The sequence below is a fragment of the Pteropus alecto genome, unplaced genomic scaffold, assembly GCF_000325575.1.
Source record: "Pteropus alecto unplaced genomic scaffold, ASM32557v1 scaffold700, whole genome shotgun sequence".
In the NCBI taxonomy this organism is placed as follows: domain Eukaryota; kingdom Metazoa; phylum Chordata; class Mammalia; order Chiroptera; family Pteropodidae; genus Pteropus; species Pteropus alecto.
The window spans coordinates 113100-124645 of NW_006429611.1; the positions used below are offsets into that span (position 1 = coordinate 113100).

Sequence of the window (11546 nt, forward strand, 5' to 3'; positions counted from 1 at the left end):
TGTCGAACGCCGGCGGCGGTTGGTGGCCCGCGTAGACCTCCGGCGCCGGAACCTCCGCAGAGGGGGGCGGGGGCCGCGGGCGGCGCGAGGGCCCCAGCTGGCCCAGGCAGGCCGCCAAGTGGCCGAGCAGGCGAGAGCGCACGTCGGCCGAGACGCCCTCGCAGTCGGCCAGGAAGCGGTTCACCTCTGCCAGACACTCGTTGAAGCCGGCGCGGTACTTGCCCAGGACCGCGGGGTCGGCGCCGAGCGCGGCTGCAGGGGCAGCAGGCGACAGGGGGTCGGTGCCCGCGGGGGTGGTCCCTCGTCCCTCCCCTCTCGCTGCTGCCGCCCGCGCCTCACCTGCCACCTGCACGCGCCGCAAGCTCTGCAGGTGCCTCACAGTCATCTCCAGGATGTCCGCCTTCTCCAGCTTCGAGTGGTGGGAGCTCTGACGACAGGGCCGGTGTGGGCGGCTTGCAGTCCAGGAGGGTCCCAGACTCCAGGCTCCGCGCCTCGGCCCCGCGACGTCACCACCACCACCACCCCCCGCCCCTGACTTACGTCTTTCCTGAGGGCGTCCAGGATGAGGGTCTTGAGCTGCGCCAGACTCTCGTTGATGCGCGCTCGGCGCCGCTTCTCCATGACCGGCTTGGAGGACTGCGGGTCGGACTTCGGCTGAGTCCCGCATCCGCCCGTCCCCGACCCATGCGTGCCACCCACGCCCCGCCAGGTCCCACCTTTCGGTGCTCGGCCGCGCTCCGGGGTTTGTTTGGAGTTCTGCTGGCGCTGGCAGGCGCTCCTGCCAGCGGCGAGGCTCTCGGCTTCCCCGGGGTGTCTGCAGGCATGGTGCGCCCCCGTGCCTGCCGGCGTCGCGCGTCCCTCTCTGGCGGGGCCAGGCTCCTGGCCCGCGCGCGCGCAGCCCGCCGCGCTGCTATTAAGGGAGAGGCGCGCGGGCTGTGTGAACCTGGCCCCGCGTTCTTTCCCACACTCGCGCCAGCCAATGAGCGGCTGGCTCCTCCCCGCTCCCCAACCCCGCCCCCGGCCGCCGCCCGGGGCAACCGTCAGTCACGCGTCTGCTCGCTGCCCACCAACCCGCCCGCCACAAAGGGGAGCTACGGCACCCGCCTGCGCGCGCCGCTGTCACCTCCGGAACCAGGCGGGAAAATCGCCGCGCGAGCGGCGCACCAGGAGGCGGCGTCTCCAGGCTGCCCCGGCCGCGGAACCCCGGGGCTGGGCAGAATCGTGGGGTTCACTTGCAGGCCGAGCGGGGCGGGGACGAGTTGGGGCGCAGAACTGTCCGTGGGCGGCGCGGGAAATCTGAAAGGAAAATTCGCGAGGGGCACCAAGTCAGGCGTCCCCGAGGTGGACGAGCCTCGGCCAACACGCCTCCTGCCTCCTCCGCCGTCCCGGGTCCCCGCCCGGGCCTAGGACCTCTGCACAGCCTCTGAATCGGACCTGCCGGGTGCTCAGCCTCCAGGGACCCGCACCACCTGCAGCGCCTACGCAAGACCTGTGACACAGTAGACGTGGAACACCAGACACTGGGCGGGAGAGGAGTCGGCTGGCCGGGTCATGAGGCAGGGTGGCGTCACAGTACAATGAAATGAGGGCACAGGTCCAATGAAGTGATACCGCAGGGCAGGTAGTGATGTCACAAGTCAGGCAGGATGACGTCATGCAGTATAAGGATGTCACTAGTCAGGCTGGCGATGTCATCAGATAATCAGAGGTGATGTCAGAGTGAATGTGGGTGATAACACAAGCCAGATGACGCGACATCATGAGGCTCGTGATGTCACACTCTTCTACATTAGCTGCACCAGCAAAGCACTCTTGATGTGATGTAGAAGAGTGGTGTCACACTCTTCTACATTAGCTGCACCAGCAAAGTAGGGCTCGCGAAAAGTGAAGGACATCTGTTAAGATTTTGTTTCTTTCAAAGCACCACCGTGGGAGGCAGGGCTCTGCTTATTTCGTGTTCGATGTTTCCATCTTGAATTTCGCTGCGGGCACTGGAGCCGGCCCTCCGGCTGGGGAAGCCCTCCTGGGGCTTCTAATCCCTGCGGGAGGCGACTGCAAACAAACAAAACAATCCCTCCGCCGTAGAGACAGACGGAAGTGGGAGAGAGGAACCCCCTTCCGACCTGGTGATCCGGGTCTTAAGCGCGGTGGGGTCTTCAGGGAAGACGGCAGCCCTGCGAGGCCCCGGGGGAGGGCGCGGCCCCCCGGGATCGCAGGGGCGCGCGGACCTGGGGAGCATCTGGAGAGCTCGAGGTCTTTTCTGACCGAGGGAGAGAGCGGACGGGCCTCTCCGACAGGTCACCTCGGCTTCTGGGGGGCGGTCTACCAGTGGTGGTGTCCACGGCTGGCCCCATCACCGGTTCCCGGGGTCACAGTCCGACCCCACTACGGTGCCGCGCAAAGTTCCGCGTCCCACCTTCCGGAAGCCAGTCTGTCCGCTGGCGCTAAACCGAACCCCCTCCCCCGCCCCGCGCCGGGCAGAGGGCGGCTCAGGTCCTCCCTGCCACCCTCGCGCCCCACACAGCGCCGAGCGCCTGCGGGCCGAGCGTGAGGCCGCCCACTCCCGCCTCCCGCCACAGAGGAGCTGGGCAGGATCCGCGAGGGGACCCTGACTGCCCAGAAAGCCCTGGCTGTGCCGGTCGGTCTGGTGTCAGGCGCCTCAGACCAGTCCTGCTGTCGGGAGGAGATCGCCGGAGCCATGGAGCCCCTGCTCTGACCCCACCGCGGCCCGCGAGCGCCCCGAGTGGCCACCGGGGTCTCCGTCCCCGCTAGGAGTGCTCCGCGGACACTGCGGACCCGACCCTTCCGAGGCTCTGGGATCCGGTTGGCGCTGGGCTCTGCACCGCCCCCAGCCTCCCATAGGTACGGGAAAGGAAGGGGCTTCAGGCTGGAAGGACAGGCCTGAGGGGCCGCCTCCCTGACCGTTCTTTCCCTCAACAGTCGTCAGATGGGGCCGCTTCCTCTCCTGCGCCAGGTATCTGTTTATCTGTCCCCGGGTTATTGGGAAGATGAGTGAGACCCCACTCGGGAAGCAGGTGGAACTGGATGCATGTCAGCCGCAGCTGTCACTGCCCCCCAAGAAGCTGCAGGAGGGGACTGAGCAGAGGGGAGGGGTGCCCCACCCAAGATTTCCAGACGCTGGTGTCTTGGTCCCCCAGCCACAGCCACAGCCAGGAGCCCTCTCTAGGCCACAGCGAGGTGAGCCTCCCCAGGGACGTCACCTACGCCCCCGCAGTGTCTCCCACAGGGCTGCACCCCCTCTGTATGTATGGTCGTGTCTCTCTGTGTCCTCGTCCCTCCAACTGTCCCCTCCCTGTCTTTCACATCTGGGCTTGCCTGCATTTAGGCCCATGGGGCTCCCTTGCTCTGAGTAGGAATGTTCTGGGCTGCGGAGGAGAAATGGTTCTGAGACGCTAGGGTGGCAGACTGCCTTTTCCAGAGGGACGGAGCAGTGTCTGTCACCCCACATGCCTTGTGGAGTGTCCTTGATGAGACTGTGACAACACTGACCAGCCAAGACAGGGCCAGTGATGAGATTGGACTTCTGGGCTGGATCTTCACAGGCTCCACGAGTCTGCCTTGCCGTCCTGGGCACACGCTCTCAGAACCCAGGAGCCACGGCCCGGGGAAGCGCGGACTGTGCCTGCGGAGAGGCCTGTGTATGTATTGCAGCCAGCACCCCGATGGAGGTCTCAGATGTCAGACACGCAAGTGAGACGCCCCCAGGCGACCCCAACCTGCAGCCACTGAGCCACCCGCGTCGCACCTCCCCAGCTGCCCCCGCTCTGCTCCAGCCCTCGACTGGCAGAGCAGGGCAGTTTTGGCTATGACATTTTGGGCTTGTGACACCACAGTAGTAACAGGGCTAGCAGGGACGGGGCCAGGTGGACCGGCCTTTCCCTCCCGCCCCCTCCCTCCTTGTCTTGAGTCGTCTCTTCCTCCAGCATTTACAGAGGCTTTGAGCCGGGCTTTTCTGTCTGACGAGGGGCCTCCTGAGAGCCATCGGAGGCCAGCTGTCTGTCTACCAGGCCTGAGCGGGCCAGGCCCCGGATAGCTGGTGACCACAGGGGCATCTCCAGGGCCCACTGTTGCCCATGTGGATGGGGGTGGGGGCTGAGTCGGGAAAGTCTGTGGGGACTGACAGAGGTATCTTCCAGGCCAGACATGGACCTCTAGCCTTGTGGGGATCTTATCACATCCGGCCACCGTGACAGCATTCCACGTGGCAACATTCAGCCACTGTCCCTGGAGGGCCTGCCAAGTGCTGTCTGTGCACATCCTCGTCCTACCTCTGGCATGGAGTGGCTGCTGCGTTGCCATGCTGCCCTTCACATCGCACTGGCATGGGGACTCTGAACGTGAGACCACCCGGACGCTCCCCCTGGAATCTGTTCCCCCCTCTGCTGCTGGGGGCAGCAGCCTGACTCAGGCACTGGGACCAGAGCTATCACATGACCAGGCTAGCCAGTCGTAGGCCGGCTCCTGGACAGGGACGGGGGCGTCGAGTCGATCACCAGCGTTTGCTAGAAACGGAGAGTGACGGGCACAGCCAAAGGAATCCAGGATGCAGGGTAGAGGCGAGGGGAGCGGATGGCTCGGGCCCAAGCTGAAGCAGTGGTGCTGGCGTTCGAGTGCAGTCCCCGCCCCACCCCTACGGCCAGTGGGCATCTTCCACCCCGCAGGCCCCGAGACTGGCACCCCTTCGCTCAGTCACCTGAGACTGGGCAGCAAGAGCCGCTCCCAGCACCTGATGAGTGACGGCATCTCCCTGTGACCTGGACGTTGCCAGCATCTTTCTCCAAACCCTAAGCGTCGACACCTCTCCCCATTTAGGAAGTCATCTCCCTCAACTTCTGGGCAGTGACAGAACCCGCTCCCCACCCCCGTCTGCCTGGATGCCCCTCCCCCCGATGCTGGCTGGTCTGCTTTCCTCTCCGCTCTGTGGACCGCTGTTCCTGGGGAGAGGTCAGCTTCCTCGTCCCGCTCCTGGGCACTTGCACACCCGTCTCTGCTTCCCTGAAAAGCCACAGCTTTGAATCTCGTATTGTCACACCTCACCCCGGGGCCCCCCTCATTTCCTGAAGTCTTCGCTCCTGGTCCTCGTCCCTTTCCCCGCCCACTCCTGTGGTAGGTAGTTCTTGGTGATTTCAAAGTCCACACGCCTGACTCTTCAGCAGGCTGGACTTCCTCTCCCTTTGTGGTCTTGCCACTTCCCGCTCGGCCACTGCTTCCCTGGCCGCGGTCCTTTCTCATAACTGCATTTCCTGCACGGCCTGACCGAGGCTCATGCTCTGACCACTTCCCAGCCTCGCTGCTCAGCCCCGGCCCTCCCCTCCAGCCCCTCTGTGATGAGCCCCAGGCTCCTGCTTCCTCTTCCCCTGACGTCACTCCCCGTCATCCACCGGCCGCTGTGTCTGCTTCTCTCTTTCTTCATCATCCTCACTTGACCAAATCATAACCGGAGTCCAAGCCCAGCTATCTTTGTGGCTTAACACCACCCTCTAACCCTTTCTCATAGTCGGCGGGTGTGGTTGGTGCTGGTGGCTTCTCTGGAGCCCACTCGCACAGCTGCTGTCAGCCGAGGGTGAGCGGGGCTGGAGGGACTGAAGTGGCAGCATACGCGGACACGGGGGGCTGCATCGCTGGGCCACGTGGCTCTCTGCCACACGCCCCCCCACCCCCCGCCTGAGCCAGACCGGCTTCCTGACGTGTCTCAGCCAACACACCAGGAGGGTGAAGTAGACCCTGAGGGTCTCTTGAGGCCTGGGTCGTGGGACATACACAGTGAACCCTTTGCCACATTCCATCGGCCAAAACAGGTCACAGGGCCAGCCGGATTGGAAGGACGAGCCACAGGGTGCCGTGGCTGTGTCTCTGTCATCGCACTGGTCCTCTGACATCTCGCAGCCACATGTGTCAGAGAGGCACCGAGCCACTCGCCGGCCATGGCCCGTGGGTCTCAGGTGGCCCCGATGTGGCCCAGGCATCATCACGCGTCCCTGTCCAGTGCCCAACCCGGACAGCTCCCGCACACCCGGGTCCCTCTCCTCAAGCCCAGGGTGCCTCTTCCCTGCCCTGCTCTCATCAGAGCCGAGGATGCAGATCGTCCCTTCCGCCACGCTCTGCATGCCGCTGCTGACCATGTTTCCCTAGGAACGTCGCCCTCTGGCACGTCGGGTCCGACAGACGTCTACACCACATTAACTCGTAGCTTCAAGAATGTCAGCCAAGGCACCTCCAGGAGAGTTTTGAGGGCGGAAGCTCCTCGTGTCCGATTTTCAAGTTTCGGGTAATTTTCTCAGCACTGGGAACCGTAGCCTCTCCCCCCATCTCCCCACCTGAGCCTCCCCTTCCCCTTTGGAGTGGGAGGTGTGGCTTGAGACCTCATGGGGCTTCAGGCAGAAATCCAGGTTCAGAAGGCGTGAGCTTTGTGCCACGGGCAGTCCTGCCTGCGGTCAGCCTATGGCAGGCCAGCAGCCGAACCCGCCGGCCCTTGTGCCGCTGGCAGCCCAAGCGCAGGGACCCTGTGGGTCAGCATCCAGCTGGCTATGGACCCCTACCCAGTGGGCTCCTTCCTTCCCCTCGCCTCGCCGGGTCTCAGGTCCTGTGGTTTGGACTAAGTCCAGAGCCGCCACAGCCAGCTCCTCCCTCCCTCCAGGCCACCCCTGATGCAGCAAAAGGAATCCTTCCCACCTATAGCCCCTCGACCTCCCCTGAGGGCCAAGCCCCCCAGTCCAGGGTCTGTGTTGGTGGGAACCAGGTGCCAGGCTGCTTGAGTGGCCCCCTGGGCCTGCTGGTCAGTGTGGGAACAGCATCCTCCTCGGCCCCATACCTGCCCTCCTCTGTGGAGACAGCAGTCACAGGGCTGTGGATGGGGGCGGTGGGGCGAGGCTCTGGCAAGAGAAGGGCAGGGTCCAGGACAGCGAGGCTGTGGCTGAGGTCAGGAGGTGCCCACTGCCCAGGGAGGAGAGAATGAATGTGAGAGGGAGGGTCCTGCTTTGACAAACCCAGGGCCTCCGAGGACACATTTCCTGGTCGGCCAGAGAGTAACAAGCCCTGGGCTACTTTCTCAGAGTGACCTTTGAGCTGTGACCAAGGGCCATTAGCCAATCAGATGTCATCCAGGAGGATGGTCTTGGGAGCCTTGACTCCCAGATGGAGAGGCAGGGAAAAGGGTTGAGGTCTGAGTGAGAGCCGGTCTCGTGGAAGGCGTGAGACCCACACCTGTGCGAGGCGGGTCCCTGCAGCCCCATCGGGAAGCAGGGGTTCCGGGGACGAGGCAGTGCCACGTGCGGCCGGGCCTCGGCGGCTGAGCGCTGCCCAGGCTCACAGTCAGCATGAAGCGCTGTGTGGTCCTCCAGACATCGGAACTGAGTAGAGAGATGGAGCAAAACAAATCGGTTAGGGTCGCGGTGCTGGTTTCACGGGTGCTGCACGTGGGGACTGTCGAACTGCACAGTGACTGGCAACCGCTGATCTGTTTCTGGTCTCTGTGGATTTGCCTGTTGTGGGTATTTTACATAAATAGAATTACACAATACATGGCCTTCTGTGTCTGGCTTCTTTCACACGTAGCATAGTGTTTTCGAGGTTTATTCACATTGAAGCAGGTGTCAGTGCTTCGTTCCTTTTTTACGGCTGCATAATACTCCAGGTAAGGGTAGGTCACGTTTTGTTCATGCATCCGTCTGTGGGTGCCTTTGGTGGTTTCCACAGTTTCTACCGTTTGTCTGTTGTGAATAGTGCTGCTATGAACATGTGCGTACAAGTATTTGTTTGAACACCTGTTTTCGATTCTTTTCGGTCTACACTTAGGAGTGGAATCGCTGGATCACGTGAGACTCCGTTCAGCATTCTGAGGAATGACAAGACTGTTTCCCGCAGTGGCCGCACCATTTCCCATTCCCATCAGCAGTGCATACGGGTTCCAGTTTTTCTATGTCCTCCTCAGTATCTGTTATTGACATTTTTTGTGATTATTATAGTCATGCTAGTGGGTATGACATAATATCTCATTATGGTTTTGATTTGCATTTTCCTAATGACCAATGATGTTGAGTATCTTTTCATGTGGTTATTGGCCATTTATATATTTTCTATGGAGATAGGTCTATTCAATTCCTTTGCCCAATCTCTGAGTTACATTTTTGTTGCTGACTTTTAAGAGTTCTTTGCATGTTATGAGTACTAGACCCTTATCTGACGTATGATTCGCAAATATTTTCTCCCATTTTGGGGGTAGTTGTCTTGCTTTCTCTGTAACCTTCACGAGCTCCTTTTTGTAGAAAATAAGATACATCTCATTAAAAAATCTGAACAAATATTGTCCTAAACCAATGGTAATTATCTCTGTGTAGTTTGGATTGTCACTATTTTATGTTATTTCTCAACTGTGACAGTGTTTTCCAAGTTTGCTAATTTTGCAAGTTGATAAATGGAAAGCGAAACTTTCCAATCATTACCTCACATTCTTAGGACTTTTGTGCGCCTTGTAAAGGACTTGAAGTGCTGGACGTTTGGGGGGTTTCTGACCGCACACTCCTCGCAGGGCGCGGTTCAGTCCTGTGCCCCTGGGCCTAGCCCAGGGTGGGGGTGGGGCGGGGCGCGCGCGGCCCCCCTTCATTTTTCACTGTTTTGTTTCTGCCGCTCGCTCGCCGGCTAGCCGTGGGAAACGGAAACCGAAACGGGAGGTGAATTCCGCGCCTGCGAGGCGGACTCTCAGACGCCGCCCCCTGACGTGGGCGCCCGGGCTCCTTAAAAAGGGCTGAGGCGCCAAGGCGCGAACCAGACGCGAGCGCGCACAGAGGCAGCGAGTTCGTCACCGCCTGCAGAGGACCTAGCGCCAAAGCCTACAGTCATGGTGAGGCGGGTTGACAGGTGGGGCAGGTGGGCTGGCATGCGTGGGCCCCCCTCACCCTGATAGTGTCTCCCAGGGGGGAGCACCTACTGTGCGCCAGGCAAGCAGAGCTGCCCCGAGCTGCCCAGGTCCCTGAGTGTGGTGGGGGGCAGGGCTCCTGACTCAGTCTGGGTCTCGGAAGGCAAGTTCTGCCCAGGGGCCAACTCGGAGGCCCCTCGGCGGGCATCTTAGCTGGTGAAGGGAGGCAGAGTGGTGGGCGTGGCGGCTGCTGTTCTGGAAACACCCTCGTGTGTCTCCAGAGCCTGGGGGCCCTCCGGGGTGGGTGGAGAGGACCCAGAGGAGGGAGCAGAGTCCCAGACCCCACGCTCTTGCCCGGGGCTGACGCTCCGTGCCATGCCCACAGAGCGGGGACCTGAAGGTGAAGATGCTGAGCGGGGAGTTCCTGGTGCCCCTGACGAATTCCATGCTGCTAGCGGACCTGAAGCAGCAGATCACGCGGAAGATCGGGGTGCCCGCCTTCCAGCAGCGCCTGGTCACGCACCCGGCCGGAACGGTGCTGCGGGACGGGGTCCCCCTCGTCGGGCAGGGCCTGGGCCCCGGCAGCACGGTCCTGTTGGTGGTACAGAACTGCGACGCCCGCCTGGACATTCTGGTGAGCAACGAGAGGGGCCGCACCAGCGTCTACGAGGTCCAGCTGACGCAGAAGGTGGCTGAGCTCCAGCAGCAGGTGTCCCGGAGGGAGAGCACGCCTGCCGACCAATTCTGGCTGAGTTTCCAGGGGATCCCCATGGAGGGCGAGCACCAGCTGGGGGATTACGGCCTCACGTCCCTCTGCACCGTGCACATGAACCTGCGCCTGCGCGGGGGAGCAGCGGGGCTCCGAGGGCTGCTCTGAGGGCCCCCAGTCCCTGACCCCTTGGCGATAATAAAAGTTGATGTCAAGCTAACTGGCTGCCCGTTTGCCCTCGCCCCGCCCCCAGCTCCCTCGCGCGGCCAGCGCTCCATTCTGCACGCCCCTGCGAGCTTGGGGGAGGGACGGCGGAGGGAGTAGGGCAAGGGGCCCCAGAGTCACCAGGTTCGGTTTGCTAAGTTAAGAGACAGCCTAGTAGGATCCAGTAGTGAATCTTCCCTGGATAAATTGAACATGTGTCCCACACGTTTGGAAAACTACCAAAGATGCACACCTGTGGGAGCCCTGGTCAGCCCCTGCACGACCGGTCCCCACCGCAGACAGCACAAAGACAGGAAGGCCTGCTAAGGTTCCAAAGGCCACAAAGTGAGGTCCTGGCTGGGACCAGTCCCCTTAGAAGCCTGAGGGAGTGAGGCCTAGGACGTGCCTGGGGGGGTCGGGCCTCTTGGCCCCCCCAGAACCCACCTGCCCACCCTGTCCGGGCTGCACTGGTCTGGGGAGAGGTGGGAACAGGGTCCTGAACACACACATCACCATCGTTGTGAGCTGCTGAATGGCAGCTGCTCAGAACAAATACTCCCCCCAGGAGACAGCATGGGGAAGGGGGGTTCCTCCAGGCCCTGTGGAACAACTTGTGGGGGTCACTTGATTTGGCACAAGCTACAACTGCTTCCACGCCAGGTGCTCCTTTCTGTACCAATTTCCCAAATGAGCTCATGGGAGGCAGGCTGAGTCAGCCTTGGAGACAGGCGAGATGGGGGTGACAGAACACACATGTCTCTGGGCCAAAGCCCAAGACCCTGGGGACTCTCAGACCTCAGCTTGTAGGCTCTTCAGGGAGATTTGGAGACCCAGGAGCACCCTTTCTGGTCTGTGGGGGTCTGCATCTGGGCCATAGGTCTGCCTTGCCTATGACAGATATGTGTAGACATGCAGGTGCGTGTGTTGGGGGTTCGCCTGGTGCCCGCATCATTTCCTGAGCTCCACCCTCACCGCTATGTCTCCTGCAACTTAGCGAGTGTGAACACATACCCTTGACGCTTGCGGCTCAGCCCTGCGGCTGGCTTGGGCTGAGGGGCGCGCCGCAGACCCAGCCCTGGAGGAACAGGAGGGGCCGCCTCTCCTCCCGTCGTTAGGCTCTAATTTGGACCCGCTGGACTTCAGCTCATCCCGCTAACCTAGCCCCGCAGCTGGAGAAGGGCGCTTCTGGGAGCTGGAGAGGGGGCGTGGCCATTCGTCCGCCGCGGACCGGAGACTGCCGCTGATAGACGGCAGGGGGAGCCCTCCACCCTGCCGCGGGGCCGCAGCAGGTCCGCAGACGGGGGTGGGCGGGTCTGCGCTCCGTTCTGACCAATCGCAGCAGCCCCTGGCCCGCATTGGTCCTAGCCAGCTGGGGGCGCGGTCTGCTGGGGCTGCCTCCACTCCTGGACTCGCCGGGGGTCCCAGGCCCCGCTGAGCTTCCGTCCCCAGTTCTAGCGTGGGGACCCCCATCAAGTTCCTCCCGCCGGGGGAGGAGCGCAGTTCTGCAGCGCTCGAGGGGCGGCGGGGTCCGAAATCTGGCAGCCCCTCCCAGCGGCCAAGGAACCCCCGCCGCTTCGACCCCGGCGCAGCCGGGAGCCCCTTGGAAGTCTCGTCACGTCGCCTCTAGATTATGCATTAACCCGATTTCAGCCGCATTTCCTGGGGGGGCGGGAGACGTTCGCGCGGGCGGGGGAGGGGCGTCCGTGGGAGAGAGCACAGAGAGGGCGCCCCTCGGCAGCTCCGTCCTCCCCAGCGCGG

At 62.4% G+C, this 11546-nt stretch overlaps 2 protein-coding genes across 2 annotated transcripts in view; one reads left to right on the forward strand and one right to left on the reverse strand.

Annotated features, from left to right (window-relative positions):
* The window catches only part of HES4 (hes family bHLH transcription factor 4), a 3034-nt gene extending 1259 nt beyond the window's left edge, over nucleotides 1-1775 (reverse strand). Inside the window, exons 1-4 of the mRNA XM_025045653.1 lie at nucleotides 717-1775; nucleotides 541-636; nucleotides 340-427; nucleotides 1-252 (exon numbers count right to left, since the gene is read on the reverse strand). The exon at nucleotides 1-252 is cut by the window's left edge and continues 1259 nt beyond it. Coding sequence (XP_024901421.1) covers nucleotides 1-252; nucleotides 340-427; nucleotides 541-636; nucleotides 717-824 — 544 coding nt within the window. The 5' untranslated portion in view covers nucleotides 825-1775. The remainder of the gene's footprint in view (nucleotides 253-339; nucleotides 428-540; nucleotides 637-716) is intronic.
* A 6935-nt stretch (nucleotides 1776-8710) lies between these two features.
* Nucleotides 8711-9804, forward strand: ISG15 (ISG15 ubiquitin-like modifier). Its single transcript, XM_006903889.3, has 2 exons — nucleotides 8711-8860; nucleotides 9261-9804. Exons 1-2 carry the CDS (start codon nucleotides 8858-8860, stop codon nucleotides 9750-9752), a joined length of 495 nt encoding a protein of 164 aa, XP_006903951.1. The 5' UTR covers nucleotides 8711-8857; the 3' UTR covers nucleotides 9753-9804.
* The last annotated feature ends 1742 nt before the right edge of the window (nucleotides 9805-11546 follow it).